Below are 16,510 nucleotides of genomic sequence, written 5' to 3' on the forward strand. Positions count from 1 at the left end.
GTGAGTGGGTCGTGCAGCGCATGCCTTAATTGTGTTAAATATTGTAACGTGATAAATGTAAAAAATATTAATTCTCACCGTTAACGTGATAAATTTGATAACCCCACCTTAAGCTTAAACTAAAGACTCTGGAAGAGTGTAACACATTATGTCTGTAACGTTAAATACAATTAGAAAACGATTTAATTAAAAAATTTTTTTTTTTTTTTTTTGCCGATTCCGATACTTTGAAAATGACGTGATCGGGCCCGATCGATCGGGACATCTCTACTCACTACTGAAGAAAATAACGGCGTTAGTAACAATACTGTTGACACGTTTTTAAAACAATATCTTGATTCTTGGCAGGAGCAGATCGATAACCTTTTGTGATACAAAGTATCACGATATATCACCATTTCGATATTTTGTCACAGCCCTAGTGTTAAATGTCGAAATTCAGCTATGTTTTGGGTTTTTGTCCCTGTCCAAATCTTTTTATAACTGACCTCTCACGGCTGTTTAGGAGAGGATTTTTTTTTTTTTTTTTCCAAACGTGAGACGCACTCAGAGAGCCAATGAGAAGGTAACCGTGGTCACTGTTTCCCAGAGGACCGTCTGGCTGTTAGGGTCATTAATTATACCAGACGGACAGACAGACGGTACCGCAGAGAGCGCAGACAGGCCCTGAGACGTTCAAAGACAAACAAGAAAACAAGCTTCCCCTCTCTTCATCGAGTCCATCTGCGCCACCAAGCCCGCCCGTGCATGTGTCACCGCAAACGCTCAGGAATAATTGTTGACTTGTCAGTAAAATAAAGGGCAGCTATTTGCGATGGAGATAAATAATTGAGGGGTGAAATGCGGCTATCCGACTGCGCATCCCTGGTGGTGAATAGGGAAATAGTGCGCCAGTGTCCCGTCTGAGAGAAGGCGTCGATAATCTGAGATCCGGAGCCTCTCCTTCTTTTTATTATTCCACAAGCAAAAGCATCGTTCCAAACATGGTAAGTTGTTTATTGTTATTTCTAACCATTATAAAGAAGCAGTATCGCCTGTTGTGGCCTATAGGGGGTTTGGAAGCACATCCGGGACATTTTTTTCCTAGTCGTAATATTTTATGAATCATAACTTGTTATGATGTGGAGGGCGCGCGCGGCGTGCAACAGGTGCTCGTACAGTAGCGGGAGCGCGCATCTCACTGCCATACATATTTGTGTGCGTGTTTACAAAACGGACATAACACGCCAGCTGTAGTGTCGTCGTGGGCTTGGCTAGATAGTACGAAGGGACAAACGGAATGCTGGCATAATGGACGGATTCATTTTCTTTTTGATGAAAAAGGACTGCAGCGAGCGACTCGCGTTAATATATTTTTTTAATTCAAGTAATCGTTTTTATGCATCACCGCGGTCAGCTAATTTGGCTTTAAGTGACGAATTCAACGGGTCTGACTCGGTTGGAATAATAAAAAAAATACTTCTTTTCTATTAGTCCAAACCGTGTCAAGAACGTTTTTGTGAAAATGTCACCCGTCGTCATGTATGTTTTCTTTATTCCGCCAGTTCACCTTTCCTCACGTGTTAAACATGTCGGCGTCGGGGTGAAAAGGGAGCATTGTGTCTCCCCTCACTGGCATCATGTGTTGGAGGAGGCGATGCTCATTCAGCTGTGCTTCCTCAACGCCATTGTTGCAAATTCCACCTCGTCTCAGGCGTCTTGTTTACCAGGTTCTCCCATGGACACTGATTGCTTTGACTCGTCAGATTCACACAAACGCACCACCAAGCTTCTCTCAATTTTGTTGCCAAAAGAGCTTATGTTAAAATGGGACTGGCATGAACATGCATTTTAGGCTCAGGTCATCGAACACACCTGACTGAGCAAATGATATTCTTTTAAACTGTGTTGGAATTCCAGGCTCATCTCATTTTACTGGTGTGCATCCATTTCGCATGTTTTGTCTGTTAGCTGTCTTAAGCAGTGGTGTCCAATCTGCGGCCCGCTGCCCAGTGTTTATTTGCCTACAACAAATGATGGGGGAAAAAATCATTTGATATGGCCTGGACAAGAAGCCTAAAGTCTGAGTTATGCTCCCGCGTTGCGGTGACGGCGCAGCGACTACGGCGTCATTCGACATTCGATGGTTCTCCGGCCAGGTGACGTGTTGCTCTGTAATTCACCGCCAAGCCACTAGAGGGGTGTTGCGTTATGTTTGTGCGGTTTTGGGGCATGCTCGTTGACTTCCTCCTGTCAAGTTTAACGGAGAAAAAAAAAAAACAATGCAAGATGGAACGCTTGAATGTGGATCTTCAGCTCATCAACATTGAATAAATGTTGATCATACAAATGTTGAGGCTAGAGTTTCAAAATCAATAGGCACACGTCAGGCTACGGCGCAGGGTCGTAAATCGGGTCTTTCTTGACGGCGCAGGTCTGACGCGGAAGCATAACTCGGCCTTAAATGGAATATTGCAAGCTGCACGTCACTTCCGCTCATTAATTCATTTGCTCCCAAAAACGTATAAATAGGTTCTATTTTTAATTGTTTCAGTGTCCCAAAAACATATTTATACGTCTTTTACGTTTTTTTTCACAAGAGACATCTCTAGGTTCTTATGCAAGTTCGCTCCAAAGCACAACGCACAAAATCCATTTTAAAGCAATAAAACTGGCCACTGGAGGGCAGTAGCGCATTTGGTAAGAACTCATATCGGACCATTAAAGGAAATGAATGAGGAGAAATAGTCAGGAAACGGAAGTTGGAAGTAAGAAGCGTGTGAAAAATGTAGAGAACGATGTAAACACAAGGCACATGCCACACACAAGTTCCCTAGGTGAATTCTGTTATGAGGTAGTGGCCATTACAAAAGAAAGATTTTTAAAAATCTATATTGATGAGACAGACAGGCGGTGATGAGGGAAAAATTTACCCCGTCTGCCGATACAGCCGCAGCCACAACAGTGTCATCTCTCAGTTCAATAGTTTAGTTATGTCTAAATAAATTGTTACTTTGCTATCAAAAGCTCTATTTGTCTTGTTGTTTATGTTATTTTGCAGAAGGAAAACATTATTCAGATGTTTGGGATGTCACAAAAGCAAAAAAATAGCTGTATTACAGTCAAAGTTATGTTTGAAATGTATGCTTTTACAAAAAGCTCAATTTCTCTGTTTTTTTTCATCAGACATTGGAAAATTGCTCAAACGAAGCTATTTTCTAATGCTGATATCTAAAGAATGGAAAAATATATGAACTTACTTTTTTTTCCTGCTGAAAGAGGAGAGTCTAATCTTTCTTTTGGTGGAATCCATGTTTATATAGCAATAGAAGAGAATTTTTTGTGGGACTTGCAAAATTAGTCAAAATCCAGTAAAACGTCCGGGAGCGAAGGGGGTTGCTCCGATGAAAATGGCTGGGAGTGAATGAGTTAATATTCATGACGTTAGCTACTGTTGCTAAAGGGGGGGGGGGGTTGTCAAATGGAAGCTTGTCCCCAATAGTAAATGAATGGAAATAGTGTACGAAGGAGATGTTTACAACGCTAAACCTACCAATTATGTCTGAGAATGATTAACTGGCGCCAAATTTACTGGTAAAGATGTGGAAGAAAATACAAATGTTCAGTTAAAGTTATGGCTTGAGTGTCGAGGGCTGAAAAAGACGGGAAAAGAGAAACGAGCCGACCTAAGCTTAGCCTTTGCTTTTTTTACTGACACCTTTTTCTTATGCCACTGACAATGACATTCTCCTGATTCAACAATCTATCCTTTACCACCATATATCCTGTCTATCTTATGTATCATATCCTCTGGATGTCTTACGTCTCTGACCGTTCTTTTGGGCAATTTACATTGCTATTTTTGTGTAGCGATCGGAAATGCTACTTGTTGACAGCCAACGAACACTTTTAATTTTTTCCTTAATAACAAATCTTAATTCTATAATTTATTTACACTTCCCCCTTACTAAAGTTGTTTTTTTTATAACAGAAAAGGTAAACGCTAACAGTGGCAATCAGATACCATTTTAATTCTTTTCAGGTCATTCATTGTCAGACAGAAGCGGCACGACAAAACGCCACGCTAAAAAATAAGTAAAAAATATTTATATCAGAATGGCTTACCTCTTTGTTCTCTGAAGGACCATGCCAACCCAACAAAGTGTTTACTGCATATGAAATGTGACTGACTTCACCTTGCTAGCGTTAAACGTCCGCGGAAGTTGATCCATTCTTCACATTTTTCCTCTGAGTTTTTGGTTTCGGGAAACGTATGAAGAAAACATCCTTCATATGTCGTAATGTCTAGAGTCGTTTCTACAAGTTGCATATCAGCAGTGCTTGATCGGCATGTTCGTTTTTGAAAGATTACCGGAGAAAACTAGCAGAAATATAATGGTTTGTATGCGAGGGCGTGTCTATAATGTCCCACTTCCGCTTTACGATGCGACGTCACGGTCTAAAAATAGCATTCGTGCGATACGCTATTCATCCCATATTCTGTTGCACTTCTCAGCTTTAACACTAGATGAAGTTTGTCACCTAAACAGTGGCTCTCCATTAGCTCAGGAGTAAACCTGACATGTTCAATGACAAATCATATATACATAGGAAGGAGTAGAATTTCAGTATTTTTGTTTTTTATTTACATAAATAAAGTTAGCTATTTAAAAATGGCAGGCTGATCGAACACTCTAACTCTAACTTGATGTGAGTGTGTACGCGAATGGTAGTTTATTTCCTTGTGTCCTGCGATTGGCTGGCAATCGATTCAGGGTGTACCCCACCTATTGCCAGTGCTTAATTTGTAAATTATAAGGTGCCGGAACGCAAAGTATATATGACAGCGCAGGGATGATGAGATGGACGCAGGTCCAGGCCCAACGACAGCCCCAAAATATTACTGCTCTAGAGGAGATCTGCATCGAGGAATGGGTCAAAATACCAGCAACAGTGTGTGAAAAGCTTGTGAAGAGTAACAGAAAACGTTTGGCCTCCGTTATTGCCAACAAAGGGTACATGACAAAGTATTGAGCTTAACTTTTGGTATTGACCAAATACTTATTTTCCTCCATGATTTACAAATACATTCTTTAAAAATCTAAAAAAAAAAAAAAATCAAAAAATTTCTGGGGTGGGGTTTCCACATTCTGTCTCTCATGGTTGAGGTTTACCCATGTAGACAATTACAGGCCTCGCTAATATTTTCAAGTGGGAGAACTTGCACAATTAGTGGTTGACTAAATACTTATTTGCCCCACTGTATGCAGAAAATGGTGCTGAAAACAACACGCAAATGCCCATTTGCCATGCTGTGGGACCTACAAGCCTCAATTTCAGATAATATCCATGGTATAAATGTTATAACAACAATTTACAATTATTTAGGCTATACTCTGCACAGCACGGGCAATTGCCCACATAACCACAGGTGGGACCTACAGTACATAGTCAGCGATTAGTTTCTCAACAGGTCTAACTTGTAAAACATTAAAAAAAAATCTGAGATTACTAATACTTCTTTGGGAGTTTCATCCCCCCGTCTTCTCTGGTCCCAAAGTTCCCACCGCCTTACAAATTGTGCAGCTCAAACTGAAATTTCCCATAAGGGTACTGGCCTGTTGCTGCGGCTGATGGTGGTCCACCTGGCTGACTGCTGGCGCTGTAGCTGGCCCCCACTCTGGGTGGCGCTGAACCTGACCAGTTGCTGCCACGGTAGCAGCCTCCTGCCCCGGCTTGGCTGGCTGTCAGTGAACCTGGCTAGCTGCTGCGGCGCTAGCCTCCCGCTGCATCTTGCCCGTTAGCATGATCGCTGCAGCTGCCCTCATCGCCAGTTGTTGCTTTTCTGACTTATTTTGAACCTTCCGTCTTTTTGGAAAAAAACCCCCAACAAAAAACAGTAAATGCAACTGTCTTTTTGGCATGTTGGAGTACCGTTTCATCCTGGCTGCTTGCTCTCCAGATGCCGCAAATTTCCTTTTTTCTTTTTTTTTTTTTTTGTCAGAGGCGTGATTTGTTGGTTCAGCTTTTCAGTGCATCAACAAATCTCCTACTCTTTCATATTACGTTAATTTTTTTTTCTATGCACGAGAGGTGCCGGATCTGCCCAAATAAGTCCCGGAACACAGGGAGGCCAAAATCAAGAGGTACCGGATCTTGTTCTGGCAGGATCCGGCACAAATTAACCCCTGCCTACTGCCTATAGTTAGCTGGGATTGGGTCCAGCACCTTTGTGACCCTCATGAGGATAAGCGGCTTAGAAAATTAATGATGAATGAATGAATTTTTTTTAAAAAATAATCCAACTAGATAAATTGAGCTATCTTGAGCCCCTTTCAGAAACATATCCCGTTAAATTCCTGTATAAGGTGACACAGGATTTACTCGCGCCATTGCTTTCACGCATGTAGAGATACCCCGGGAATGACACGGTTTGGACACTTTCACAGACTTGTCCCATGTTGCCCACTGGCGCTCTCTGTGCGGGGAAGGACTGCTGGCGCGATTTTATAACCCGGACAGTACGTCATTTTTGGTTGGCATCGGCTGTCACAATGTTGCTCAAATTGTGTTTGGTTACAGAGCTGTGGGTTGTGGGAGCGTTCCCGACATTGCACCTGCAGCCAATTCAAGCTCACTAAGACTGTATTTAAGCCCATGCGATCCAAGAGAAGGGTGCTGAGATATTAACTTGCTGGTCGCCATTCGGCACCTTGCACTCTCGAATCTCGTGCATTTGCTAGCTTGTTTGTCTGCCGCCCTTGTTTTGAAATCCACTATGTTGTGCTGGTATTTGAGTGTATTTGTTTTATTGTCTTATCTGCTCTCTGACTACCGCTTAGGTTAGTATTATTGATTGAGTGGGGGGCCTCTTCTCCCACCAAAATTGATTGGGCGTCTATTGCCATTTGCCATCAATCGCAGCCAATGAATTAATACAATATTAAAAAAAAAAAAAAGATGCATTTGAAAACCTTTTTCTTGTCCATCAGATTCCTATCCTGTTTAACAAATGAAAGTGGAAGGATTTCAAGTTGGCCCTTGCATCCTTTGATTCTTTTGAAAAAAACAGAAAAGTTTAGACACCCCAGGTCCAGACGCTAGATCTGGCATGACACATCATTTTGCGTGGCCTGCAAAAGTAACTCATATGCATCATTATCATGTTTCTCGCTAAAATAGAATTGATGTCAAATTTCAATAGTTCCCGATGGAATATCGAGGACTTCAGAAATTGGAGAATATTTAATTTTAATTTTTCATTTTCTTAACAATTTTTTTTTGCAATACAATAATTGCTATTTTTCAAAATAGTAATAATAAAATAAGAGAATGTTTACCATTTTTAATGATGTAAATATTAAAATATTATATGAAAGAAAAAAATTTAAAAAAAAAAAAAAAAAAAAAGTTAAAAAGCATAAAAAAATCAATTTAAAAAAAAGTATATTCACATTTACCCCTTTTTAATTAAAAAAAAGGGTAAAAAAAATAAAATTGAAGAAGAAATATATTTTTTTAAATGCTATTAAGAAGTTCAAAACGAGGATTGGAACAATTTTAAGGTCAACAACTTTAAACTATTCACCGAAAATCAAAATAATTGTCAGGTCATTTGCTAACTGATTAGTTGTTTTTTGTTTAATGGTGGCAGCCCTATTTTCACTGCCATTGACGGTGGATTGGATGTCTCATGCCGTCAATGGCAGACGAATGAGTTAAATATTTATTTGGGTCGGCTGACATAATGGCCCTCCAAAGAAACCAATGTGGCCCACGACAAAGATGAGTTTGACACCCCGGCTAGATCGTCCATGATGAGAAATTACTAAAGAGGGGGTGAAGCGTCTCCACTCGCCATTTGAATGCCAAGTAGCTAGTGAACAAGTAAGCTGTGTGTGTTGTGTAAGGTTTCTCAGCTGAGTGAAACACCACAATGGCATCAAGCGGATGAAATTTCCTTGTGACTACTCATCCAAAGCGGGAAGGAGGATGTCATGCTTTCTTTGTAACTTTTTTTGCAATGGTAGAAAAATATTTGGTACTTCTAAAAGGACTGTTGTAACAATGGAACTGTGACATAATTCGTGTCCTCTGCTCATCGTACGAGTTAGGTTCTAATAACAACCCGAAATAGGCAGTTTACTTTTTTTTTTTTTTTGCAATTGCTATACGTTTTACGTGTCTGACCTTTTCTCAGACAGGCATTAGCATTTTCTCTTGTTGAAACACTTTCAAAGGAAGCAAAAAAAAAAAAAAAAAAAAGAATGTTCCTGCCTTTTCACACTAACGGCAGTTCAGTGTGAAAGGCTCCCCATCCACATTTGGAAGTGCTGACGTAGCCGCATTTGAAGAAGAAAACTGCGAGCCGAGTACTTTAGTCCCAAGCACGAATGCACTTTTGTTGTTACACAAGAGGTATTTACAGTTTCAAGAGAAGCGGGAGATAATAGTAGTCGTGAAAAGGGCTTTACTAATTGCAGTGAGAATATGGAGAATTTAATGTTGTTCATGAACTACAGTTCCACTCAAAGCACTTAGGCTTAGCAGGAAGAGGTTTGAAAGCCGCATTTCGAGTGTGCCAAAGCCTGGGAAACTTCAAAAAAGCACATTTATTTGGTGACAAACCAATTGGTGACAGTTGTTGACAATAATGCAAAAATAAGATGTTAAAATATTTCAGTAATATCGCAAAACTTTGAATATCGTATAACTATTTACTTCATGAGGCGATTAGATTGTCCTTATTAACTGTAAGATATGTCAAACATACCCGCCTTCAGCATCTTTGCTGGTTGCAGAATACTAATAAACATATGGTAATCTATAGAGATCTCCCGATCTGCCGATCGATCGGGTCCGATCACGTCATTTTCAAAGTATCGGAATCGGCAAAAAAAGATCGGCCATGCCTTTTTTTAATATATATATTTTTTAAATAAAATAGTTTTCTAATTGTATTTCATCCCGAGTCTTTAGTTTAGGCTGAAGGTACGGTTATCAAATTTATCCCGATACCGGCGGTAATTAATTAAAAAAAAAAGTATCACGTTACAATATTTAATGCAATTAATGCATACGCTGCACGACCCACTCACGCATTGTCGCGCTCAATCTGTAATGGAGCCGTTTTACCAATATAGAGAGATAAAAGGCAGCATAAAATGAGTAGGGTGAATTTTGGCAGCCTTTGGAGCCTTTTTTTAATTGGCTAAAGCCTTACAATCCCTCTCCCTACGATTAGAAATATCATGGGAAGCAATGTGGGGAAGGAAGGTAGCAATTTATCTTTTTCTTAACACCTTATGTTATTTCCCAACGCAGAGAAGATATATCAATTGGTAGCACTACGCACAGTCATGGTCATGGCACAGTCATTCCACTTCCCTTCATGCCTTTGGGCATGGCTACAGTATCATTTACTGAAAGCTCAACAAATACACTACATGGCAATATTTAGTCACAATATACAAAGTCACAAGTCTTTCTATCCGTGGATCCCTCTCACAGAAAGAATGTTAATAATGTAAATGCCATCTTGAGGATTTATTGTCATAATAAACAAATACAGTACTAATGTACTGTATGTTGAATGTATATATTCGTCCGAGTTTTATTCATTTTTTTCTTAATGCGTTGCCAAAATGTATATGATTGGGAAAAATTATCGGGAATGATTGGAATTGAATCGGGAGCAAAAAAAAGAAATCGGATCGGGAAATATCGGGATCGGCAGATACTCAAACTAAAACAATCGGATCGGGAGCAAAAAAACATGATCGGAACAACCCTAGTAATATTTTTACTCAGTACTAGACTGAAAATGAATCAAAGCAATTCCACACAGTTGACACTTATGGTAGGGAAAACAGTAACAGATTAATTTATGACAATGCCTATCTCCTATTTTAGATTAGGGGGATTTGAACTAATGCTTTAAATGGATTGTGTCTGGTTAAATAAACTTGCATTCCAAACTATTTTCTTCCTGAAAGGGGTGCTGCAGATTTTGTGAGATAGTTTATGGTGTACTCTTGCCGTAGTGATTAGTTGCTTAAGACAGCCTGTAAAACTGAAGCAGCTTCACTTCTTGCTCAATGCCTTAGTTGAAAGACACAGATCACCCAGAATTGTCGAACTGAAATCCAAAAACAAACACGTGTGGAAATATGACGTAACAAATGCAGTAAAATATACCAAATTAAACAATCTGTCAAAGTATGGAAAGGTATATTAAAAATTCATTCAGCGGGTTCCTTAGCCTATCCCAGCAAACAATGGGCAGCAGGCAGAGTACACCCTGAATTGGTTGCCAGCCAATTGCAGTATGTAAAGTTAAAATGGTAATATAAGGTTAAGGTGGTGTTATAACTGCTATCCTTTTAAAGGTCATTGCATTCTTTGACATTTGTGTGACTGGGCCGCAAAGCACAAGATTGCAATCATGCAATGTCTGTATAATGTGTGTTTTTTTGTGTTTCTTGTCAAAACAATTCGAAGGGAATTCTCCATTATATGTCCAAAATATGGCAGCTTCACTAGTAACATAAGTATGTTGCATGAGATTGTGTTACTCATTACAGCTCGCATGCAAAGTACTTTTTATTCATACTTTAGATTAAGGCTGTTTATGTGGGCACGTGTCTTCACATCTGTCTCTTGATCCTTTTGGGCAAAGTTAGATTCCTGATGGTCTGTGACTCATTTGTCTGCTGGGATGTTGTTGTTGTTGTCTTTGTATACCACCTCCTTTTCCTTGACTATCTGCCAGTTTCTAAACTATATCAGGCTTATGACTGTGGTCTTTAGGGTAGTGCAACAAAGGATGAGAAAACAAAAACACTATAGTGCTTAAAACATACCAAGATGCGACCCCTTTTAACCCATGAGACATACTGGCAAGAAAAGATGTGTGTGTTTTTTCTGATTACTATGCAAACACAAATGTCTGTCTGTTACTTATTTAGTTTCAAATCTTTTACTTTCTCCAGGTGACCATTTGGCTGTGAATTAACATCAACTCAAGCCAGATTTTCCCTTGTGCTCATCATTTCTCTTCATCACTGGATCGCATTGCCCACTCACCTCCCAAGGCCTTCCATACTGATTCTCTATGCCTACAGGATCCAGAATCTTCAGTATTTCTAAAATTAGTCCCTCCACTCCCCTCTTACTCTTGACTACTCATACTCTCTTTGCTTGATACTTGGACTGTTGATTTTCAAACCCAAGATTTTTGCGTATCCCTCCTACACCCTGTCACCCATGGCTTCTCCCAAATTGGGCCTTTCAGCCACTACCACCTCCTCGCCCTCATCATCTTCTGCCTCCATGTGTCCTCCACACCCTGGAAGCCCTAGCCGTGTGCCCGAGGGTCCTCCAAGTCCAGTTACTCCGACACCTAGTCCAGGTGTGGCGTCTGCCGGAGCTGCTCCCACCAGGGCCCAGTTGAGTCTTGCTCTGATATTAGAAGAGTTGCGGGTGCTTCAGCAAAGACAGATAAACCAGATGCAAATAACAGAGGAGATCTGCAGACAAGTACTACGTCTGGGTGGGGCATCTTACTCTATAGACTCACCTTCTCAGCATCTTCTCTCGCCCCTACCTCAACTCTGTCTGGAAGCCAAAAGGGCCAGCAGCCCAACTACCCAAACCACTGATACAGAGGGTTCCACATCGGTCACTCCTCTCCTGGCATGTTTTTCAAGCTTGCTTCCCTCTCAGGTGGCTAACAAACCTTCAAAATCTAGTAATGCCTTGTGTCAAATTCTCCAAACATGCAAGCCCCAGATGGAGGGCACAGAAGACAATTCAGGGGCAAGTAGTTACCCAAGGGTGCGCACACACTCCGCAGATCATTCTGCATCTTCAGCTGCTGCCATGACTTCCTCAACCTATCCACTTGCTTTATCTTTGGCTTTACCTAACCATTATTTTAATGAAAAATTGCCAAATGAAATCTCAATGAGTGAGCACGGTGGCAAGTCCTACCTAAATGCAGCCCTCTCGTCAGTATCTCCGAATGCACAATATACACTGCAATCGTTCCCCGGAGGGATAAACCCTTCCTCTAGCAGTTCTAACCGGCTCCAGCATGCTTGCCGTTTTTGCGGGAAGATTTTCAGTGGGGACTCAGCCCTACAGATACATCTGCGTTCACATACTGGGGAGCGGCCCTACCAATGTCCTGTGTGCCTGAGTCGCTTCACCACCAGGGGCAACCTCAAAGTGCATTTCTTACGGCACCGTGAGCAAAACCCAGAGCTCTCGCTTTCACTCCTTCCACCATCTTTGTTTGGAGTTGCTTTGCGGGCAAATGGAACCACAGATATGAGTCAGACTAGCAGCAGTGGTTGCAATACTAGTGCTTTGAAGATGTCTGAAAAGAAGCCAAAAAGCAGGCCTGAAGATGAAATATATGGAAATGATTTGCAGGTCAGCGGTACCAATGGTGGGTTTCCTCTTGGAGTATCAGGGGGGTCTACCCCTTGCACGCTACCCCTTCCTCCAAGTGTTGATCTGGCCTTGATTTCTCATTCCTTGCTTCAACTTAACAGGGCAGCAGCTGTAGCAGCAGCAGTCTCAATTGCCTCTGGCTCATCTTACTCATCCCCGTCTACCTCATCAGCCCCCTCCTCTTCACTAGCAACCTCATTACTTTCAAATCCAATATCATCTTCACCATCTACCATTACAGGATTGCTAAAGGGTACAGAGCACTCAAATAACTCTGATGAAAACACCCCTCCTCAAGCTCCAATGCTTTCTCCTGCAGCTTACTCCCAATTAGCTCACCTGCCAAAGCTTCTTTTCCCATCTGGCTCATCGAGCTCTACCTCAAGTGTCACACACTCAACACTGCATCCAGCTTTGGGCATTCTCTGCAACCCATTAGCTTCAAACCCTGGCTCCCACCAAACAGCCTCTTCCAGCTTGTCACACATCACTTTCCCTTTCACGCCCTTCCATAAACCTGCAACTGCTGTACAGTCCTCTACAGCTGTCTCTACACCTACATCTGAAACCTCCAAGCTCCAGAGACTGGTGGAGAAGCTGGAAAAGACACCTTCTCAGTCAACCTATCCATGGTCCTCTTCCTCAATTTCCACCTCTACAATGGATGTGCAATCAAGCAATACCATAGCTTTGCCTGCCAGTTCAGCTAACAGTAATTTCACAAGTACTAGCACTTCCACAACATATATCATGGCAGCTCCACCATCCTCTACGCTGGTCACAACATCTGTTTCAAATTTCGCCAGTCAGATGGTAGCTGCCCTCGGCATGGGTGTCAATAATGTAAATGCCATTGCAGGGGGGTTGCTACCAGCACTGAATATCACAGGTGCAGCGAATAATTTAGCAACTAATCAATGTGGTGTGTGTCTTCGGGTTCTGAGCTGCCCCAGAGCACTGCGTTTACACCAGGCCACGCACCTTGGAGAGCGCCCTTTCCCATGCAAGTTATGCGGAAGGTCCTTTTCAACCAAAGGCAGTCTACGGTCCCATCTGGCGACACATCATGCTCGGCCCCATAATGCTCGTGTCCACAACTCTTGCCCACTGTGCCAGCGTAAATTCACAAATGCTCTTGTACTACAACACCATATTCGTATGCACCTTGGTGGTCACCTGCCGCCTGTAGGCACTGACGATTCTACCTGTGAGCCAACATCTGATTCTAATGCAAAATCTTTGTCACAATCTGAGTCCAACTCCAATGCACAAAACACTGTGCCAAATAAAACACCTCAACCTAGCAACTTAAACAGCCTATCCCCGAGTTCAAAATTACAAAATGTGGAAACTGATTCATGCGCCGTTGCTGACAGTACACCTGCTGAATGCACTGCAACTACTACCAAATCTGTCCCCACTAGCCCAGACCTCAAATCCCCCGCTGATCTTAGTCCCGACCCCTTTATGAATACCACAACTCAAACTCCACCTGCAACCACCGATGATCCTCCTTTCCTTTGTGCAAATGCTCCTCTGCCATTTACCCAGCATACCGAATTTGATGACTTTTCCCTCGTTGACAAAGATGATCGACTTGAGCAAACTGCCACAGATTCAGCCTCCAAGTCAACTTCACCTGTTACCCAAAACACTGCATTGCATGACGTTATGGCCAGGGACTGTGAGGAAACCTCTTATTTATCTGATGCATCTATTGTTCCCAAATCAAACCAGCCAGATCTACAAAGCACATCTACAAAATGTGACCCTTTTACTTACAACTGTTCAAGTACAAATTCTTCTATAACACAGAAGCAAGACGACACTACAGTTGTAGACACTCCAAACCCAGAGTCAAGCTTGGTCTCCGCAAGGGTGCAATCACCCGAACCCATGGAAGTAGACAGAGAACAGTTTTGTTCTCCAACAACACCAACACAAGCTAAAGTGCCTGAGGAATATTCCAAAATGATGTCAGCCTCAGATATTGCAGACAATACTCATCAAGGAAGTGATCCACATAGGGCTTCCACTTTCACAAAGGAGACAGGCCAGAATTTTAATTTTAACTCATATGAAGGAGACAACCAAATAGATGGTGTCAATAAGAAAATTGGATCATCTCCAAGTGAGGCACCAGAGTTTTCTGTTCCTCTCAGCCTAGCCCCAACTCTTCCATCTCCAATAGCTCGGCCGGAGAAGAAGACCTATTGCTGTGCTGAATGTGGAAAAGCGTATGCTAGTCGCAGTGGACTGAAGGTATGAAACTATTTTTCACCATCAATGCTATCAGTATCTTAGTAAACCTCAAGGGGTGCCTCCTCCATTTAAAGTGTGAAATCTGTGCAAAACATAAGAATTTCTTAATCATAAAAGTTAGATCAAGGTAATCATTATACTGTTTTTTTATGTCTATGCTGCAACCTTGATGGATATTTCATTTCAGGTGTATCACTCTTTGAGTAAGGCTGATTCAATTGTTTTATTATACACAGGGGCACATGAAGCACCATGGAGTCGTAGCCAAAGCAACGCGCCCTTTAGCACGCAGTAGTCGTCCATGCGCTGACCAACGTCAGTCATCTACATCAAAAAGTTCCTTGACTATTCCGGCCTCCACAAGTGCAGCGGGTTTCTGGAACCAATACCAAACCTTCCTCAACACCAGTCCTGGGTCAACTGATGACACTTCTCTTGCCAGACAAGAAATAAATGAGTCTTCAAAACCTGCCTTGCAGTCTACGCTGGATAAGGGTGCTCCCAATGAAGCAGGAGATTAATTCAATTCGGGGTCATAACTCGATTCAGTTCGAATAGCTGAATACTGATTTCTTCCTGCATTTCATGTAGCCTCAGTTTGGTAGTCACAGTAAGTTATATGTTTGTACGTGAACGTTGTAAGTCAATGAATATGGTTTCAATACAAAAACAGACATATTGTGTACAACACGAATCAAAATATTCAAGTAAATCTGTTGTCAGTAATTGCTGTGACAAGACTGTTGTTGACTAAGCGTATTAATGTTGTATGTCAGATCTGGTTTTGCTCTCTACCGGACAGTGAAAGGTCTTGTCTACCTCAGGAATGGTATTCAAATATGACCTATTACTAAGAGGCTCGTGCAAAATAGACTTCCTTCAAAAGGACTTCACTTCGCAATAACAAACCAGAGCAACATTATCAATGCATTTTTGTGGAATTTTCTGTCACTTGTCCCATGTTCAGATTCATATGAAGTACAATAATGCCTTGTGAAGTACAGCACAGCTGCAGTCTTTGTGAATCTACTGAGGATAAGAACAATATGAATGTTGTTTGGTGCAAAAGTAACCTGTGGCACAAGCTACTAAAAGTATATAAAGTTTATGTTTGTTGTGATATGTACATTAATTATCACTAATAAAAATGAGATGGGGACAAAATGATAAAAAATTAATCCTATTTTAATTATTTCACTCTCATGAACAAGACCCTGAGATCCTTAAACTCCAGTACTTGGGAAAGGACGTCACCTCCTACCTACCTATTCTCAGATTTGTAGGTGCCAATTCTCATCCCAACTGTTTCAAACTTGGCTGTGAACCAATCAAGTGAGAGTTGAGAACCACATCATCTTTAAAAAGCAGGGATGGAGTACAAACGCCACCAAACCGGAAGCCATTGACATCCCACCTCCCAGTATACTCTAAAAACTAGGGATGACACGATCCGACCACATGATCGGAAATTGGGCCGATCACGCCATTTTTCAGAGGATCGCAATCGGGTAAAAAGGATCGGGTTTTTAACTAAAACTATATATATATTCATGGTTTTCTGCTTCATGCTCATACAGCGCCACAGCCTCTCAACCTCCCTCCTGCTAAGCAGTGCAGCTTAGCTTAGTTAATGATGATTGACAGGTTTGTAGCTTTGATCTTGCCAGAGAAGCTTGGTAGCTCTACGACCAAAGCCACACATATGTCATTCATTGTTAAACTTGCATAAGTGTGCTGTGGCAACTCATTGTGGAAGGGAGAGGCTGTTCTCAGCAGCGTGAGCATCAAAGCGACAATGGATTTGAGTGGACTC

At 41.6% G+C, this 16,510-nt stretch overlaps 1 protein-coding gene across 1 annotated transcript; it reads left to right on the forward strand.

The window, feature by feature from the left end:
• The first annotated feature begins 662 nt into the window (after positions 1 to 662).
• Positions 663 to 16,281, forward strand: sall2 (spalt-like transcription factor 2). Its single transcript, XM_057857465.1, has 3 exons — positions 663 to 986; positions 10,971 to 14,697; positions 14,934 to 16,281. Exons 2-3 carry the CDS (start codon positions 11,245 to 11,247, stop codon positions 15,216 to 15,218), a joined length of 3,738 nt encoding a protein of 1,245 aa, XP_057713448.1. The 5' UTR covers positions 663 to 986; positions 10,971 to 11,244; the 3' UTR covers positions 15,219 to 16,281.
• The last annotated feature ends 229 nt before the right edge of the window (positions 16,282 to 16,510 follow it).

The sequence above is a fragment of the Corythoichthys intestinalis genome, chromosome 14, assembly GCF_030265065.1.
Source record: "Corythoichthys intestinalis isolate RoL2023-P3 chromosome 14, ASM3026506v1, whole genome shotgun sequence".
Lineage (NCBI taxonomy): Eukaryota > Metazoa > Chordata > Actinopteri > Syngnathiformes > Syngnathidae > Corythoichthys > Corythoichthys intestinalis.

What these genes read in the sequence shown, in the direction of transcription:
- sall2 (XM_057857465.1), top strand. Translation starts at nt 11,245, where the DNA reads ATGGCTTCTCCCAAATTGGGCCTTTCAGCCACTACCACCTCCTCGCCC. An exon ending in CTAGTCGCAGTGGACTGAAG is followed by an intron (nt 14,698 to 14,933) that starts GTATGAAACTAT and finishes TATTATACACAG; the next exon opens with GGGCACATGAAGCACCATGG.